Source organism: Falco rusticolus, chromosome 7 (genome assembly GCF_015220075.1).
Source record: "Falco rusticolus isolate bFalRus1 chromosome 7, bFalRus1.pri, whole genome shotgun sequence".
NCBI lineage: Eukaryota > Metazoa > Chordata > Aves > Falconiformes > Falconidae > Falco > Falco rusticolus.
In genome coordinates this window covers 4,786,868-4,807,500 of record NC_051193.1, presented here as the reverse complement: position 1 = coordinate 4,807,500, position 20,633 = coordinate 4,786,868, and the positions used below count along the sequence as shown (strand labels likewise).

At 40.7% G+C, this 20,633-nt stretch overlaps 1 protein-coding gene across 1 annotated transcript in view; it reads left to right on the top strand.

Annotated features, from left to right (window-relative positions):
* The window catches only part of MAP2K5 (mitogen-activated protein kinase kinase 5), a 140,893-nt gene that overhangs the window by 103,925 nt on the left and 16,335 nt on the right, over positions 1-20,633 (top strand). Inside the window, 2 exon segments of the mRNA XM_037394283.1 lie at positions 11,245-11,306; positions 13,675-13,720. Coding sequence (XP_037250180.1) covers positions 11,245-11,306; positions 13,675-13,720 — 108 coding nt within the window.

The window sequence follows — 20,633 nt, the reverse complement described above, 5'->3', positions numbered from 1 at the left end:
TAATAAGATATATAGCATTTAGATAGTGGCTGCCACACCTGGAAGTGCAAATTCTTGGCGTGACAGTGTCTTAGAGGACATTTATATTCAGGGGTTTTTTTTGTTCTAGCTCATGGGTTGCATTGATTTTAACAGGTCCTCTTGCCACCCCTAGCCCTTTCCTGCATACAAGGGCTTCAAAGCAAAATGTGTTTAACTTAGGACTTTTTTTTTTTTCCTCTTCTCACTTTGTCTTCTATGAGATGTGCCTCCTGAGGAGTAACAGAGGGACCTGCTTATTTGGCTAATATGCACAAGGACCTTTTGAGAGGGCAAGACTCTTTGCTATCTGGTACCGTACAGCTGTTGTTGCTACCATGTGTATTAAGGATTAGAAATGCTTAGTGTTGTAAGACCGATTATTTTGGCTCAGATTTTCCCCTTGGCTGTAAGGAGGTCCTAAAACTCACAGGAGGCAGGAGCAGAGCCCCTCTCCGGCAGCTGTGCTGCGCAGCCCGTCCCCGTAGGAAGCCCCAGATACCAGCACAGAATTCCCCGTCTACCTTAATGACGATCAGAACAGCAAGGAGTGATGATCTGTAGCTCGTCTCTTCTTCCAAACAGATAGGGCACGGCAGTGTTCCCGTAATGGCACAGCTTCTGGATGAGCTATGGTGTCACAGGATACGGCAGGAGCAGATCTGTGAGGGTGGGATCGAGCTGCCTCAAGGATCTTTGGTTGCCATGTAGCTTCATGCCATGATAATAATTTGCTGAAGTTGTTGCAGTTGAAAACTCTTGAGTCATTTTTCCTGAAGTCCCTTAATACGTCTTTTTGTGTGACAGAGAATGGTTTGGACTTTGGGCTCCTAGAACTGTGATTAAACAGCTCTGTGGAAGAGAGCATTTCTTAAATCAGCTCTTTGCCGGCAGCTTGCTTACCCCAGGCTTTCTCCCTGGAGCTGGCTAAAAACTCCAGAGCCTGTTATGGGAGAACTTAGAAGGTTTTTTAAATGATGGAATGGAGACCTTGATCCTTTTTAATAGCTGCTTATTATAGTGGTAGTCATTGGGTTTTGGAGAACTGTTCCATGTTCCACCAAAACACAGCAGGAACTCAAAAGTTAATTTTCTCTTTATTCATAATCATTAATTCATAGGATTTATTGATGACTGAGCTAGTTAAGAGGTTGCTTCTGTATTACCTAGGTATCCTGTACTTTTCTCAAACTCTCGAAGGTGACAGACTATGGAATAAAAACCATCCATGGGAGTTTCTTTAGACGTTCTGCCATAGTGAGATTTTTGCAGCTGTTTTTAAACCCTTAGTAATATATATGAGACATTGCAGGTCACTTTGGCAGTTTAAAAAGTCAGGTTTTTTATTTTCTAGGACTTAAATTTCCTTGCAGAAATTCTGCAGAATGAGTAAGTGGTTTGAGAAGCAGGATAATTTAGTGAGAAAATGTCAGGCTGCCTGACTTTTTGTTTGTTTGTTTCTGGGTTTTGGGGGTTGTTTTTGTTAAATTATGTTATTGGTCTTTTAATGGCGTTGGTTCTGGGATTATTTTTTTAATGGGAAAATTAGCGAGAAGCATTGTGTGATTAGGATACACGCCTGCCAGGACCTTTATTTTTTAACATGTGGTAACTTATAGTGAAATCTGATCCAGCTACAAATAAGACACGCTCATTTAAGCAACAGTCCTAATCGTAGCAGCATCTCCCACCATGTTAAGACTCCTGCTTCTGGTCCAAAGATGAGGCTAGCCTAGTTGTTAATGTAGTTCATCCTGCAACGCAGCCAGCAATAAAGGCAGTCTGCTGTTATTTGAGAGCTGAGAGTAATTTAATATTCTACCACTCAACTTAGTTTGTCTCCAACTCACCGAAATGTTACGTGGAAAGCACTGAGCAGTGCAGATGAATCCCTATTGGAAAGGACATGCATCGCTTGCTGTGCATGCAGTCTTTCCAGAAACACTCCAACATGAAGGAGAATGGCGTCTGCTGGAAGCAGGAGCCATTGCCTGGCTTGGAAGACATCCTAGATGTGGCCCTGTGTTTCACAGTCATGCAGCCAAAAAATTTGCAATGCAATCTACTCAGCAATGGGATCACGCTTCAAAAGCACTAGGTGCATTAAAAAAAAAAAAAATTTGTCATCAGAATCTGTTCCAGATGCTAATTTAGAAATACAAACAGGAGAGCCCCAGAATAGTACCATTAATGTTGTTGGCCCCAGAAATGGTGTATTTTAGAAATGCAGGCCACTCGATTTCACTTAGTGGGTTCACTCTGAAACCTAAAGATTGCAAGTGAAATCGGTATGCATTTTTACCTTTCTGCTGCTTTCATGCCTCCCATGATTATTTATTTTTAGCTGAAAAAAAAAAAAAAAAAGAAAAAGGCTTAACTATTCCCTGCTCAGCCTCCAAACCTCCAGCAACCTCTCAGACAACCTGCATGGTCCAGTTAAGTGTTCCCTTTGCTGATGTCTGCAAAAGTCACTCAATAAATCAACTTCCACTTCCAGGCAGAGATTATGAGAACCTTAGCCTTGATTATAATTACGCATTTTCATTTTAATGCATTAGAAAATGCTCAGTTTAAAAGGTAATTGAGGGCGCTCTAGATTTTCAGTTTGGTGAGCAGCGGGTTACTGGGTTCTGCGACTTTGCAGCAAAATATGGGGTTAGGTTTTCAAGAACATCAGAGCTTTGAGCACAGCATATTTTTGCATTCCTTGCAGTCAGTTGAGAGGTGGCATTGTTTTCATGATTCTTCCAACCTGTAGTTACTTATTTCCCTGTTACCTTGATGTCAAAATGTATTATGTAGGAAATTGCCGTTTAGTTACTTCCTCAGGTATATGTATTCCAGATACAGTATTTCTAAAACCTTCTAACAATGTCTTTTTTCCTGATTGCTAGTTAGATCAGCATTCCGTAAAACACCTAGGTGATCGCAGCTTGTGTATGAAAATCCCAAAAGGCCAAATGCGACAGCTCTGTGTTTTGTGGCACGTCACCTTCCCATCCTTTCGGTCCCGTGGTTTTTGGCTTTCAGAATATCTGCTGTGCATCCAGAGAAGGTTGGGCAGACAAAACTTGCACTGTGGACTGCATCCAGCAGGCAGTCCTCCTGACTTAAGCAACTCCTTTAAATTTTCCTTAAGCTCTCCAGGGCTATTTTGTTTGACCTTTATTTAGTTAGAGTATCCCTTCTAGGAAAGCAATTATTGCCAGCCCCTTGGGTGGTTGCTGTAAACCGGGTTTCACTGTACTGGAGCAGTTGTGGTCAAAAGCTCTGTAGTTAAGCATCAGCTCTAGTTTCTAACCCTTTCTTCTTCATAACCTGAAATAAATGAATTTTACTTGCGAAGTTTCCATAGCTTGTCTCAGTGTAATAGTGACTTAGGTGCTTGTTGTTTGGGCTTTTTTTTTTTTTTTTTAAACTATATTGAATTAGGGAGAAAAAATAACTCTATTTTTGTCTATCAATTTTAGTTAAAATATTGTATTATTCCAGTTACATTTGGATCTTGAGGAGTGAAGACTTTCAGGAGCAAATCCTCTTCTTACAAATAGGAGGCAGCATTGAAAAACCTGCCTGTTTTGATGACTCTGGCAGAAATGTAAAAGGAAAATTAATTAGTTGTACTCACGAATCCTTACTCTGATAGCTTCATGAGTAAGTAGTGAGAAGCTTTCCATGAGTTTCTTGAGCATTTCGTTTAAGTGCCCCCACAGAGATACTCGGTCTCACAAGACTGCAGTTTAATCTAGCTCAAGGACTTTACAAACTCCACAAATCAAAGACCTCCTTTTTTTTTTTCTTCTTTTTAAATTTGTACTCTAGAAACATTTAGCAGCATCAGTTAACGCTGGTGTAGTGTTAATACTGAGCTGTGAAGCATTTCAGTGTCAATAAATTTTCAAATTTTCCCATGGAAAAAAATAGCTTGTACTTAATACGTGTATCCTATGTCGCTGTTTCTGTTCCCTTCTTTTTTTACCTGGTTAAATATATGCCTCCATTCAGTTCTACGGCATAGCCTTAAAAAATTGCAGGATGTTCAGCTTGATCAAATAGCACGATGAAGACCACTGTCTCTGGAGTGCTGAATTTCTTAACCTTATGCATCAGTGCCGCATTTTGCTATTTCTGTAAATGAAGAAGAAAACTCCAAAGGCTCAGAATGAAACCAGGCTTTATTTTTTCTTCAGGAATTTCTCTTTAGATTCTCAGGTATTGATTTAAGTGTATGAACAGCTATATTTAACCCTGAAAATTTCCAGGGCGTTGAAGATTTCTGTGCAAGAAAGGCTGGTATTAGGATATAGACATGTGCATGCGCATGTGTTCACAAATTCACTATAATTTGTCCTGTGAATAAGTTGTTTTAGGGTGTACTTTTATTGAGACAGAAAGTGTGACCTTACTAGTGTATGAGATTCAGAGACTTATATAGGAACAAGGTAAAACCACAGGTAGGAATTGCTGAATAATTACCTTTAGACCAACCTGAGCAAGAACCTTCCCAAGAGGGCAAGCTCATTTAATGGTTCCTAAAACTCAATCTTGTGGATGTCAATGGTCATGCTTGATTATTTGCAGCAGTGTTTTATGAAAAAGCAATAAAAATGCATTGGGAGTGTACAGAGGAAAAAGGGAACAACAAATGGGTTTAGTTTTTCAATTGAGTCCCTTCGGTGTGCACAGGTAGAGGCTACGTTTCATGCTGCTGTGCCTTAGCTATTTGAAATGTGCGTATGTGTGTGTATCTACCCAAAACACTGCTGTGCTCTGCTAGCTTATGATCGACAAGAGACCAGCAATGAGAGGAAAAAATTCTTATGTTTGTTTTAGAGGAAAAGCAATTACAGTTACGGTTAAAGGATTAACCTGTTTTCCCAGCTACCTGTATGCTTATCTGCAAGGCGCTTTGGAGAGCCGCACTAACAAGTACAAAGCTTGGCAAGAGGTAGAAAATGTCGTGTCGTACGCTCTAGATTATTCCTGATGTTAATTACACTCTTCCGCTTCTTTCCTTCCCTCTTCTGGGCTCTGAAAAATACCCCACAGCAGCAAATGCTGCAGAAGTGACAACCGAATGGCCCCAAGTATCCGCTGACTGACTTAACCAGAAACATCTGCATGCGTTCGGTACGGGTGTAGGTAACGCAGACGTGCTGTTTTCAAGAACTTGGGGAGTGGGTAGCGCTGCAGAGAGAATAGCTGGCTCTCACGTGATTTGAGGTGTTAAAGGTAGGCTGAGTGTTTTGGTGGATAAAACACTGGCCTTTCGACCTTGGTTCCCGTCCAGCTAGAGATCTGGAAATAAATGAGTTTACTGCTGACACTCCAATCCCAGCAGACAAAACTTCACACCAAAATACCCTCACGTATAATTTGTCACATTTGGCATCTGCTAAGAAAAGAGCAAGAAGCGACCTGGCGCAGAGATGTAATCATCTTTCACCTTCCTGCTGGGGGTGGGAGCATAGCAGGGACAATCCAGAAATGCTTTCAAGTCTGGGCCTCTGAGCCACCTCCAGCCATTGCTTGTCTTCTGCAAACTTGTTACTTGTAGGAAATCGTCTGCCATTAGGTTTGTGCAAGGCTTTTGAAGTAGATTGGCTAGAAAGTCAGAAATGGATTTTTTTTTATTTTATTTGGGTTTTTTAGGAACGCTGTGAAAGTAACTTGCCCTTGTAGGACTAAATCTGAACGTGTACAATGTTGTAATTTGCTGGTCTCCTTGAAACAGCTCGGTAACCGCAGCACATTTATTCCATGTAATTGCACCTGGCAGCATTTCTGGTGCATCTAAAAACTCAAGTTTGTCTGCAGGAGAAAAAAAAATTTAAAAATCACTATTTGGCCACAAAGTAGAATGCAGCTACTGTATGAAAATATGTGTATTCTTTGAAAGCTTTAGTAAAAGAGAAGCTGGAGTGCATAAAAATTCTTTAATCCTAGAGATTTTTTAGGCTGAAGTGATAGCCAGAAAAGCTTTGTAAAGCACGCACATTATTTATTAGATACTGCCATTTCAGCATCAATGGACAAGTTGCAGAATAGGATTATCTGCCCAGAGGAGATGATCATTTCAAAGACAGGGTGTGCTGGGGAAACCCAGAGGAGAGAGGAACTGAAGTTTGGTTTGCTGGGTTCTGCTAACTTCCCTCTTGTGGCCATAGAGCCATAGGACCATGGCATTTCCTTCTGCACAGGCGTTCACACTGAGGAGAGAGTACTGCAAAATAGCAGTAGCTGTGGGGAATGGGAAAATTTAACCCTTCACAGGGCGGGAGTTAGCAGATGAGAAGAGGGAGTAAAACCTATTTGCACACTTGTGGGGATCCGCTGGGAATACCAGCTTTGTTGCCCACAAAGTGCAGCTGAGCTCGTCTTGGAGCCTGCATGGCTGTGCAGCCTGGCTCTCTTCTGGGGACGTGTCGATGACAGGCTGCCAGCGTTCTGCACCGCGGCGGGCCATCAGGCTGGCCCCTGAAGGAGGAGGTAGGAGGAACACAGGTTTGATCTTAACACATAGCTGGGGGCTTTGCCATTGCCACCTTGAAGGTTTTATGTAGAAAGCTGCATTTGTTGGTTTTCCTGTTGTAGGGAGATAGTGAGATTTCCCTCTCTTCAGAAAGGATGTGATAAAGCTCAGGCTTTCACTTGCTTTGGGAACATATTTCACTCCCAAGAAATTGTTGGGGTAAGACCTCTGAAGGTGTGTAAAGTATGAGGTGCTTTCGGTGTATATTGCCAGTCAAGAACCACTCCCAAATTTCACTGACATAGAGTGTTTCCAAAGAAATAAGCACCTCAGAGCTGTATCTGTTGAATTTGCTTCATGAGTTTGCCCAAGTAAACCTCCAGGCTGGACAGAAAAGGGGGGGAAAGTGACTTGTTCATACTTATTTATGAGTTTGCTGGGCATTATCTGTTTCCTGAGACTCAGTAACATCTCTGCTACTGCTGTGCTTAGTGAGACCAAGCAGATCAGGGGACATTGAGTAACAGGTTTGAGAAGCGTAGGTGAGGATAGTGCTCGGACCTGTAATTCAAGCTCTTATTGCATAGATTGCAAAGGCTTGGTTGACTTCTGGACACGCTGTTAGGTGGTTCACTCTTCCTTTGTTCAGAGGTGTGAAAAAAAAGAAGATACAGCTAGTAATGTTATCACTCCCTTCAAAAGAGGGCTTTTGGAGGGATTGTCTCTGTATTCTCATTCTCAGGTCTTCATTTAGATAATGTGACTTCCCCTAAGTCCATGGAAGTCAATAAGGTTTATACCAGAGCCTTGGCACTCTATAAATTAAATATTAGGAGCCGTGTTTGAAGTTTAAAGCCCTCCCTCCTCCTGCTAGCTCAGATTTTCTGCTGCTGTGCTTTTTTCTTTATGCCTGAGCACCTTGCTGACAAGTGCTAATAACAAAATGCCAAGAGAGGGTCCAGTCGGAGTTACCACACATTAAACATTCTGAACTTGTCCTTTTGCTCATAGATTGTGCATAATTAATAATTAAACGGTTTCAGTTGTAATGGGTTGACCTTCTTGAACTGTTCATTATTCACAAGGCAAAGGCATCACTCAAACTTTTTTCCTATTGCCCTTCTCCATTCTCACTGCGTGTGCACAGCTTGGCTGGTTTTGAGAAATCAGAGGCTGATATTGTCTCCTGCAGCAGATCCCGGTTACGGATATGTTGCTTGGATATTTTGGGAAATAGCCAGGCTTGGGAATAAGCTGCCTGGGGATATAAGAGGCCAATGGTACACTGACCCTTAAAACCATTCCTGTCCCTACTGCCATGTTAGCAGCATCCCCAATATATAGGTCTTTGTGATATTATAAGATACAACATTTAATGACCATAGAAGAACCATTTCCCAGTTTAAAAGAGTATAATGCTTCCTCACTCCTTTAAAATCCCAGGTTTCTACTTTTTTTGCCTCTGTAGCATGTTTTCATTGTGCGGGTGGGTAAAGTAAGGCAGGTCATCATGATGTGTGGCTGGACTCTGATCCCGATGGTTACATCGGATGTGACTCTATTGCATTATACAGGCAGCGCAGGCTGGGTAGAGACGTGTAGCTTTGCTTTATTTCCCCGTATTCCCATCTCTTTGAGTGTCAGCTGAAGTCTGGGGAACTTGGGGATACAATAGGTGATGTATTTACTTTGTGTAGTTTTGGAAATGTTTGCTGTGTTCCTGATGCAACACCATTGTGATCGCTCAAGTTACAGAGGCAGCAACAGCAGCACTTTCGCTCTAGAAATAGCTCTGACTACAAAATGCTCTCACTGTTCTACTACTGAAATAGTCTTGCGTAGTATAGTATCAGAAACTGAAATGTTTCAGTCATTGCTTTCCCTGGGCAGACACTGAATGGATGTTTTCTCTTTCGAACCAAGGTAAAATACAGCTTTTGAGGCAGCTCTTTGGTATTCACCTTCAGAAGCAGTTGAGGGTCCTGTACTTTCCTGGTTCAGCTAAAACCAAAACCTGCCACCTCCTCCCCTATCTTACCTATGCTGTAAAGTAGCAATTGGCTCGTATGTACAGGAGTGAGATAAAGTTTTTATCTGCACTGATCTTTTTTCCTTCAAACACACTTGCCAGCAAGTACTTCCTTGAGATTGATGCGCTCTCCCAAAAGGCTTTCAGTTTGTCAGGCAAATAGCCAATAAATTTGTGGGTGCCCAGTCTGAAATCCTTGAGAAGACTGTATTAAAGTCTTCATCAAGTTTTCATACTGAGATCCAGTTTGTGTTCATCTTCACCCACCCACAATCTCTTCCTCAGCTCCTGAGAGCAAACCAGCCAAGGCAAGGCCGTGACTGACCAGTCCACAGCAGAAGAGAGTAGGCCTGGGTGGGCTTTGAAATGCATTGTACAGAAAAATGTGCCCCAAAAAATAGCATTTAACCTTTCCTTTCATCCAGGTGAAATTTTCTTGCACGCTTACGCAGGAGCACCTGGTGCCCTGGCTGCGCTGCAGCGGGCAAGGCGTTGTACCGACACTGGAGCAGCTTCTTCCCTGACTGTGCAACCCCCATGCCAGCGCAGCTTGGGAGAGCCAAAGTGAAATGCTGGTGGCTTCAGAGCTGTTCATCAGCTTCTCCTGCCCTCTCATCATGCAGTTTCACTCTATTATGGGTCCGTCATCTCTTTGTGATTGCAGAAATTATCACCTACCAAATGAGTGTGAAGTGCCACGTGCCTGTCCTGTTCCCCAGCATGGGCTGCTCCGAGCTGGCAGCCCCGTTAGAGGGACGTTCCTAACAGGCTCCTCACTTGCATTTTTCTTACAATAAACAGCAGGGATAGATTGCTGGGCAGAGCCAGTTCCCCAGGGAACGGGCTCTGATAGCTTCGCCCTGTGGTTTACAAAATGATCTGTGCTGCGTGCCCGGAGTATCTCCTGCTGTTCTGCTTTGAGTCCGTCCCACCTGGGAAAGTGGCTTTTGCTACTCCCAGCCCAGGAAGGCTCTGCCGGACGAGGAAAAATGGTGGGGAGAGGCAAAGCCTGCTGGGCTCCGCGCCGGTGTAAGCAAGCCTGACATTTTGTTCTGCGTTTTCTGTATTAATATGAATAATTTTCATGCGCGGTTCTTTGAAGTGGAGAAAGTTTAATTGTGCTGCTTATTTCCTTGTCTCCCTTCCGCTTTCAGGTGGAAACCTTCCTATATTGATGTCATTTATAAGTTTAGAAACAATAACCTCTCCCTCACCCGGTCTAAGTTCAAAGAGAATTTGGGCATGTTATATCAAACACTCCTTGTTTTTAATAGAAGTCTTTGAAAATTGTAAAGCAATTTTGGCTTCTCCTTTTACTCTTCAGTTACTTTTGATTTAATTGTATTTTCCAGCAGTTTCCAATTGTTTGAATTGGAAACAAAGCCTTAATAAGAGTTCTAGTTAATTTTCTGTCTTGTAATTACCGATCTCATTTTTCTGATAATTGGCCACAGCAATTATATGTATATTTACTAATCACATAGGAGGCTCTGCAGTTGTGTCTATCTGCCACCATTGATAATGGCACACACATTGCAGAGGTGCTTTTATCATCTTCTTTTTTCCACTACATCAAAGCTATTTCCTCGCATTCTCAATAATGAATACATGCATGCATTTGACACAGTTGTGTGCTAGAGAAATTGTTTGGCTCCCACCAAATGCTGCACGCTCTGAGTTTCTTGCCTGCAGCGCTGGAAGGTTGTATGTAATGATATATTGCTCATCCAAATGGCCAAAGCACTCCAAAGCACAGTGAGATTAAAATAAGTCATTCCTTTGTTAATTTAAATAGGTGCATGTATCATACTTTGCAGGGTACTTTGTGTAGGGATGTCAGGGAGGAAAAAAGATGCCGAAAGGTATTTTTAATAGCAAATGAGAATAGCTGAGAATGGAGTCATTTGCAGCTGCCTGTTTTATGTGGCTCTCTTGTTCCAACTGTAGGTCTAATGAGATGACACTGTTAAAGTACTCTGCAGTGTAATTTCATTACATCCTGAGCTGTTACACTATAAACACAGTGGAGCTCTCTGTCATTCTTGGAAAAACTCCTAAATTCGTAAAGCCCTTCTTTGCAAATGGTGGTGTTGTTTGTTCCCTGTTTGTATTTTTTTTTTTTCTCGTGCTTTAGATTTTTTTTTTTCTTCCATAAATACTGGGTGGTTATTTTCTACCACTGGACTGGTAAATCCTGCATTTTTTTCCTCTTAAAAATTCTTTCGCCTTTTAAATCTAGAACAGACAGCATATGAGGACAGCCTCTAAAATGAATAAGTGTAAATAAACATGAGTGTAAATAAATAGCAAATACAGTGAAAGAACAAAGGTCAACGCAAGAATAATTTCACAGCTCTTTGTTAATTACAAGACCATTTGTGTGTTACTTAAATAATCATTAATTTCTCATTTACACTTTCCCTACCTTCCTTTTTACCCTGTGGCTATCATTGTCCTTTTTTCACCTCCCCTCAGTGTCTTTCCACATGTTTTTACCCATTGTGTAATACTCATTAGTTGAAATTCAGTGTTTTATAACACATTCTCAGAAGAATTTGTACCTTTCTCCCTCAAATTCTCTGTGTGAAAAGGGGCCTTTATCACTTCCTTCGTTTTTTCTTTTTTTGGTTTTGTTTTGTTGTCGCTGTTATATTACTATCCTCAAAAAAAAAAAAAATTATCTTCTTTCCTTCTGACTCTGCTTCTTCTTTCAATCCAATCCCAGGAATCGCCCGTCCTTCCAGCCGGGGAGTTCTCTGAGCCATTTGTACACTTCATCACTCAATGGTAAGCTCAGTTTGCAAACATGCCATGCCCTCAATGTAAATGATACATGCCATTAACTCTGCAGCTCTGCGAGACCTTATGGCTTTCCTTGCATCCTTTCTGAGAGAAGAGGGACTTGGGGGCCTTGGGCAGATGGGGCAGCAAAGCTAAGCAAACTGTTTAAATTATGTAAACGTTATTTACACAAAGGGTCGTAAAAGTACTTACAAGGGTTTCTCCTGTTTTAATAAACCTGCCCTGAATGTGGGTGCAGTCTTGTGCGCTGAGACTCCTAAGAACTCATCTGGGGATAAAGAGGCTACAAAGACTCATGTGTATAATATTATTCAGGGTTTTTTTAAAATATTACTTATAAAATTGCCTCAATATTTAGAAAGGCAAGCAGCCTTGATTAATTCATTGGCTTTTCAGTAAGTAATTTTTACTGGGAGTCGTATTTTAAAACACACCACTGGGTATATTTTCTTTCCTTAAAACTGAATAGTTCATTGAAAACCTTTCAAATGAAAGGAGAATTGGGGAGAGGAGGAATTTGTAGGATAAAGAATACAGTTCTTGAGTGACTAGAGAATAAAAATCTTGAGGGTAAGCTCTCTTAAAGAAACAAAGTGAAGGGAATTATTTTTTTTTTAACTGTCGCATCTCCCCCATTCCAACCCACCCCCCCAAAAAAAGAAAAGGCGAGGGGGCAGCTATTTATGTACAGCAGGAGAAACAAGCTTGAATTCTGTAAAAATATGATGTGTTTGATGGAGAAGCCATTGCTTCTGCAAACACGCGCTTCCAGGGCTGGATGCTCAGCTGTGCTAAATCGGATGGAGCCATCTCAGTGTGTGCCACTGCAAGCTGCAGCCATGGGGCTGAGAGGGAATCCTGCTCCAGGGATGCGCCCTCCTTGATGCCCTCGGCCCCCCGCAGATCTATAGGTTGGGCTTCACGGCGCTTTCAGATTCTCTGCTATATGCAAAAAAACAGCACTGCAGCAAGAGTCGCCTGATAAAACTGGATTTTGAATATGCAACACAGGAGAAAGTACCTCTCAGGACTGACATAGCATGTAACAAATAATACAGACACAAAAAGCGGTCTGATTATCGGTTAATTAAAGTAACTAAATAATTAAAGTTTGTGTAACACAGGCCTCCATTTTCAATAGTTTCAGTTTACAAAGCGCAGTGCTGCTTGGAGGATTCTGCAGCGCAACGAACTGATGTGTGTGGAGGTCTACGCGCTTTATCCTTGCAAAAAAATTGACGACAGACTGTTTTTAAAAAAAAAAAAATTCTCATTGAGGCAGAGAGAGGGATAACCTGTGTTAAAATTTCCACAGATGTCAAACTGAAGCATAACTGATGGTGGCTAATAGCCTTGTTTTCCCTCGGGACACAGCTACTTTGGACTGTCAGATTAGAACTGCTACCAACCCACTCGTCAGCCAGCTTGCGTTACTGGCTGATGCCTGCATTATTTGAGGGGCTTGTTGTTATTTGTAGGGAGGGTAAATCGTATTGTTAATACCTCTGATTTACAGCACAGATCGTCTAGTATTTTAGAAATAGTGTCAGATTGGCCGTACTTTTTAGTGGGAAGCATTACCATTTAAAAAAAGCAAATGAGAAGAAGCTCTATACTATTTAAGCAATCAATTCCTGATAAGTATTAGAGATGTCAAGTGAACAGCGTATCAGACTTTATGACTTTATGCCAATTACGCCATAAACACTGGCTGTTTGGATGTAATCCAATTAGTAGGCAGCTCCTGATGGTCACCTCTGTGCCATGTTATTGTGTTCCTTCATGCAGCTAAGCACAGCCTTCAATAGCTAATTGCACCTGTTGCACAGAAAACTAGGACTATTTGGATGAGAAACATGATCTTATAAACAGGTTAATGCTGTGTAATGAACTATCACCCTGCAGTGTAATGGAAATAAATGTGAAAAAATTAAGGTGGAAACCCCAGGGTATTGTGCGTTCTCCTGAAGCTGTTTAGTGTTAGAGTTAAATTTCCCACCTGTTTGTATAATACTTTGTGTCGAGCTATGTAATAATCCCTAGCAAAATGAGAATCAACTTACTGTGCCTTCTGAGCTGTCTGGTTTGCAGTCATCTCTGTGTTTTATACACGTTCATGGTTACAAACGGCATAGACCACCGCATCCTGTAAGGGAGGGGTGGAAGGGAAGGAAGAAATCCATTAACGTTTTGGCCACTGTCAGGAACCCTGTCTTCCACTGGCACATGATAAAGTTAAGAAATACGTTGAAATTCTTCATTCTGTGTTAAAAGAGGGTATCTTCAATATTTAAGCAAGTAGAATAAATAAGCAATTGTTTATATATGAACGTTTTTGTTTTATGACACATAGCATGAAAAAACAACCAAAGGAAAGGCCAGCACCTGAAGATTTAATGGTAAGTGAAACTTCAGAGCCCCTCGGTGTGTATTTGTCTATGAATATTTTTTAATTCATGTATATAGAAGTGTATCCATTCTCTTCTGTATTTTTTATTATTTCATGTAATTACATACTGATTTAAATGTAAGCTCTTTCTGGCTTGTGCAGCAGTTACATATTTACAGAGAGCACGCAAACCAAAGGTGGAATTATGACTCCACTGAGGTTGATGGGCATTTTGCTGTTACCTTCACCGTGGCCCAGGCTTCACTGGTGATTTGGGGAGTTAATACAGAACTTTCACAGCCAGTATGAAGTTTCAGTCAAAGCCATTTTGATGCTTAATACACAGGTTTTTTCAGTTCGTATGTCCAGGGATTACAGCTTAATGTAGGTCACTCTTTGTCATCATTTGCCAGTCTTAACCGAGGATATGGTCAAAGTAGTGTATTTTTGATGAAATGCAGGAGCCACTGTTTTCGCTTATGTTCATGTAAAATGAAATTAGATTAGCTACAGAAGATTGAGTTAATACGTAGCTTTGGTCTGTCCGCAGAAGCACGCTCAGTGTTGGAATCTGAGCTCAGAGACCACTTCTTCTGCTTGCAATTGCCATTTTTTCAGGAAGGCAGTAATGGGGTACCTGCTCTCAGGCTGGTCCCCCGTGGCTGTGCATTTAGTGCAGAGTGCCGTTTTGACTGGTTTTAAGCAACTAGAAAAAATTCTATACCAAACAATTACCACAGATATTTACAGTAACTTATATTGTAGATAAGAGTTGTAGGCCCCTCTGACTCACCTCAAATATATTTGCTTTTTAAAGGTTTATTGCTTTTCTTTATATGTTGTGTTTCCTGTAACTCAAGAGGTTTCTGTAGAATCAGAATTTATTTTCTGTGCATTAAATATTTGGGAATAATTTTAACACATTTTAACAAGATCAGGACACATTTGCATCGTTTCGTTTCTTGCTTACATGCTGCGAACTGCGAGTAGAATACACAAGTGTTTCTGTTGCAGCTATTCTCTAGTTAAAGGCTAATCTCTGAAGATGCCTTGGGGCAGGTATCTCACAATCCAGACTAGTCTCAATTTAGATCCTGGTTAATAAAGTATTTAACTGTGAATCTAATTTTAAGGATATTAACTTCAATAGATCTACATTTGAAGTTAGGCACCTGCTTAAATACCTTGGTAAAATGAGGCCTTAAAGTTTATCAGAGCCCCTCCACTTTGTGGTGGTGTGTGTCTCGTATGAAAGGCTTACACTGCCTTATTTTGTCTTTTTTATTAACTTTTGATGGTTGGAAAATTCTTGCAGTTAGTCACATCTGAGAAAACTTGGAACAGGTTCTAGAGATGTAGACACATTTACCTTGTGCACTATTATGCTATGGCTGGATAGCTTAGCTATTAAAACAACGGAATAGGGTTTCATAAAACCTGTATCTGTTTGTAAATGTATGTTTCAGTGATGCAATAGGCCTGCCACTTATAAATAAAACATCTGCAGATCGCACATACCCCCATAAGTATATATGTATGTTTGTAAGCAATAACACCACTCCAGGGTGTAGAGTCATAAAAATGAGGCCAAAGGGTGAGTGCCTGCAGTACCAGGGAAGTGCACAGATTTATCTTTACAACTACATGCCCTGGAGTGAGCTAGTCCCCCTTTAAGGATGTATTTTGTAAAATAATTTTAAAATTATAGCGGCTCAGGAAAAAAAAAAAAAAAGCCTTCCTACTTTTTAAACAAAATCTTTTGTTTAATCCATTTTTCTCCTCATTCTGCTTTCTATTCAATTATAAATGAACTTGCAACAACAAGTACTAAAGCATGAGGTAGACTGCTGCTGAAATAAAGAAGTGACCCAGTCCTTGCCTGCAATGTGGCTGACCCTCATAAGATGCCCTAAATTCCCTCCTCCAGCCTTGATGGGCTCAGAGCACCCTGTGCTTTTCTGTAACAGACTCACTATTAGCTCAGTAGTTGCTCACCGTCAAGCCCTTTGCATTCTTGCACTTACCCAGTCTTGTCAAGGAGCACTTTATTTATAAAACCCATATGCATATATACATTAGCATCATATGTTGGTATGCACACAGCGTATCTGCACATATATATACATACGTGTCTGGAAATTACCATACTTTGTTGGAAATTGGGGCCAGAACAAAAGCTGTTAAATACCCTCTTTTTTTCTAGATTCTAGTTTTTCTAAATTATAGAATTGCTTACCACAATACCTTTCTAGTTCCACGTCATCCCTTTCTGAAACCTCTGTTGTAATTCTGATGGGTATCTCCCTGTTAACTACCAGAGTGGGTAGAGTGATGCAGGCACTATCGATGAAATCCTGGACTTGTCAAGGTCAGCTTACCATTGATTGAAATGAGAGCAGGATTTCACCTTGTTCATTGGGTTTTGGGGGTTTGTGTTTTTTTATTTAGAAGCGTACTAGCTAGGATGAAAGGTACAACACACAATCATTGTTACCTTCAGACAAAACCATGGAGTGCAGGCTTTCTCCCCTATGAACATTAACTGTACTGGAAGTCACTATTTTGTAACCAATTAGTATAATTAAAGACTGAAAGCAAAATGAAGGGAGCAGAACATCAATCTTTTTCTGCTCTCCTGATAATCAGTGAATTGTTAAATGCGTTTGAAGAGCCGACTAACAATACCTGGCAACTCCAGTGAAGTCACAGGGCTACATCAGGGATGGATTTACCCCGTCTATCATGTTAGGAAGCCCTTTTTTTATAAAAGTCACTGCACATTTTGTCAGAAAATAGGGCCAGAGCCAAGGCTGTATGCAATTCCCGTGTAAAGTCAGGTATTCTATTACCATAGATATTCTTGCGCAAGTGAATACCAGATTTCCGTAACGGCTGGCATAAATCAGGCGCACGTATTCACGCACGGTCGCTATGCCCTTCCTTCTACATACCCATCCACAAAACAGGATAGAACATCAGTTTCTCTGTGTGTATTTAATCAATAATTTAATTGTTTCAAAATATTTCAAATTAACAGACTTGTTCCACAGAAGTGGGGGGGAAAAAAAAGTAATTTCACCAAAGAGTGAGAAAATTGTCCATTCAGGGAAAGACATAATCTCTATAATTCACCAGTGGTGATTCTGAACCTCGCGCTTACAGTGTCTGCTCTTTTGTCTCCAGTTTGTTCCCTCGTAAGAAGAGAAAGGCAAACAGTCAATTAAATTGAATATACTCCTGTTTCAGCACCAGGGAAGGCCGCACAACATCTTAGCGTATTCCTCTGTCTCTCTTCTCTTCCCTTCCAACAAGGAAAGAAAAATCTCAACAATTCTTCTGTATAAAGATTTATTTTATTCCCCTCCCCCTGCTGTGAGCTTCCGGTTTTCATCTGGAACATGGAGTTCCCTGGCATGGCAAGCCTGGCTCCCAGGGAAACGCAGGCACGCCTGTGTATTTAGCAGTTGTGATGTGGCGGTGCGGGTAAGGTTTGAACTCCTGCTTGTGCCGAGTGTATGGGTAGGTGTCTGCAGGCTGGTTTGCCTCGGGAAGCTGTAGTTCTGACTGTATTTACGGTATTTTTCAGCAGCTTTCCATTCTAAGCTCTATTTAATGGAATCTATGCATAGTAAGTAATCAGGTCAGAGAGAAGCAGCATCCCCTGTTTGAGATCAATCGCTGGCTAATACTTTATCTAGGCCACTTTATTATCTCATGCTGATTCCATTCCCATTCTCCTCCTCCTTTGTAGCATGCACTTCAGCTGTGGTAAAAGTACATATCGCATACATATTAAAAACATATACCCATTCTATCTGTATGTAAATGTGTGAGACACAGCTGGATATTGCAGGAGTTTGATTTACTAATAGTTATTATCTGTTCTAGCTGTTCAGAGGCAAAGAGAGTTTCAGAAAACAAGCTAGCGCAGAAATTGCCTTTATGATATCACTATCCTGCTTTGGTAATTGTTTAAAATCTCTTCTTTAGCTGGAAGCTTGGCCTTTTATTTTGCAGATTGTATGCACTTTTCAGAAAGCCAGCAGAATTCTTGAAGTCTCTTGTTGAGTTTTTTTGTTAGTACAGCATTGAACTCTACCATGCTACATATGGCTATTTAAACAAAAGCGATTTACTTAAAGAACTTGTGTTTGAAAACCCAAAGTTAAGTGTGTAGCAGTTATTCCATTGTGCCTTGCCACATAAGGTGCATAAAAGTACAGTCTTCGGGATGCTGCTTGGATTTTTTAAGGAGGGTATTGGGCAAGGAGAGGCAATGCTTTTGGCTAAGGAGATCGGTCACCTTCTGCACTTGATTACTTTTGCACAGGTCTGATAATTTTTGTTCAAGTCTCCAAATTTTAAGCACTACTCCTAGCTTTTCTCCTTTTTCAAATTTTAATTTACTGACACTTTTTATGTTGGTGTTCTGTCAGTTTAGAAGACTGTATGATAAATGGTATATTATCTGTGTCAAAACCACGGACTTGCTGGAAAACATGTTCTTTGGTTTTTCTTATTTTAATGCCTAGTGCAATTTTGAAATTTCCCATTCCTATGCATTCAGCAATTCCTCTCTGTGTTTCAGGAGTGGCATTTAGATCAGGCACCCTGATCTTATTAGCTACAATGGGCATTTTTTCAGATGGATCGTTTGTGTATTTAAGTGTGTTAAGATACGTGCCAAGATATTAGAGACTCTCAAAAACGGATTCTGGCTGGCTGTTCCCCCATCTCCAACAAGTATAGGAAATTTAAAAGGTGAAGCTTTTAAGTATATATTAAGTATATGTAGTATTAATAATGTATTTTAAGTAGCTATATTCCAGAGGATCTGGACAGTAGCACTTCTTACCAGGCAGAGCTAAATTTATTTGGAGCTTGTTGTGTTAAACCATTGTTTGTTGCTCTTAGGAAACACTTTTATGCTTTAAACAAAGAAATGGAGGATCAGCATAATCCTATCTGGATGTTCATATAAACCTTCAGAATAAAGACAATAATATACTACCCACTTACGTTTGTCAATAAAAGGGATTTCCCCAGCGGCTGATTGGGCTTCTGCATTAGAGCAGTGGCATCATTGACTTGAGTAGCTGAGATGGCTGTACGGGTTGGGGTTTTTGATGGTGTTAACTTTTAGGAAAGACCAGAGAGCCGTCTGTGCTTTGCTTTGCTTTTCACAAATACATCCCATAAATCTCATGAAGACAGCTTTACAGATAAATATTTTCTCTCTCTACCTATCTGGATGTTTATGCCTCATTGCTGGATCACAGTGACCCAAGAATTTTCCCTCTTCAGCTACTTAGAAGCATTAGGGTTGGGGATTTTTTCCTGAGCCAGTTCAGGATCTCCTACCAGTGATGATTTGTCCAGCATAAAATTGTCCATGCTTGGAGCTCTGATGGATAGCTTTGTTTGCAAAAATTTAGACTCTCCTCTGTCACAGTGGTCCCAGTTATTCACCCCATGACAAGGAGAAATTCTGACAGACGCCAAAACACATGCCAGATGTGAAGAAAAGGGCGCTCTCCCGATTTCTCATGGAAAGAAGCACAAAGCCAAGTCTTTTGGCAGTTGTAAATATAGAATCATAGAATTGTTTATGTTGGAAAAGACTTTTTAAGATGGAGTCCAACCATTAAATGTATATGATAAATACAAAACGGTATCTTCAATCTATCAATTCAGACATAGAGTGGACGAGGAGTTCTGGATCAAATCCTGGATAGACTGGAGGCCATGTGAAAATTTATATTGACTTCATTGATGCTAGGATTTTACACTAGGGCTCAGGGTGCTCTTGTCACTGTGTGTTCATTATCTTCCTTGCCCAGGGTAGCTCAAGAGTTGGAGAAAAAAATGTCTTCTTTCAGGTGGCAGCATTGCTCAAGCCATTCCCCACTCAACTGAAATGGGGAAAGGTGGGTTATGGATCTTGTATGGATCTTGCCCCCTCTCTCTTTCCCTCTGTCTTTCAAAAAAAAAAAAAAAACAAAAAAACAAACAAAAAAAACCCCTCAGCCATCTCTGTCCTTAGGGGTATGGTTTGTTGTTCTTTGTCACTTGGAGAAATCGGCTACTGAAATGGAGAAATACATTCTATCAGCGTCACTAAATCCAGCAATTACAGAAGACTGAGATTGTGACAAGGTTAACGTGTGAGCATTAGAGTTTGAAGGTGTTACGTCCATTCACTGTTTTCTGCAGTCGTATTGCTCATACCACCGCTTACTTTTTACAGAAAATGTGAACAGCTGACTTTCTAACGTGCCCTAAAGCTGCACGATATACTGGCACTTTCCAGTGAAATGTGAAGTGGCTGGAGTTGGCTGGAAGAAGAGTTGAAAATCTAAGGAAATTGGACAAAAAAAAAAAATTGGCAACAGCTTAGAGTGATACAGTTAATATTTTTGGTTACTTGACTCTCCTGGGCTTTGCAGTTTAATTTGAGCAAATGTTTCATTTGGCACTTCTGGTTGTTCTGTAGTTCTGCAGGCACAGAGACAAATATTTACATCTCACTCATTTTGGTAGTGGAATTGCAAGTCTTTCGATGATGATACATTGAGAAGCTGTGCATTTGTCTTGTTGATATTTTTATGTCAGCTGTCTTCCCTACATACTTACTTTAAAAAAAAACAACAAACCTGTTAACAGTTCCTAAATAGGAGCCATAGCCTTAATTCCCAGGGTATTGTCCTCCTTGTTCATTCCAAATTCATCAAGGAATTTGGTCTAACAGGCAACTGTTGAAATCTCCATATGATATTTATTTGTTTAATGAAACTGGATTTTTAAATCTATTCAAACACTCTGTGTGAATTAAAATTGCTGGCATTTGTGCGGTACGAGCTCCTCGTGGCTCTGCGTTCTGCTCAGCACCTCCAGCCGCTCCTGCAGTATTAAATAAGAGCAAT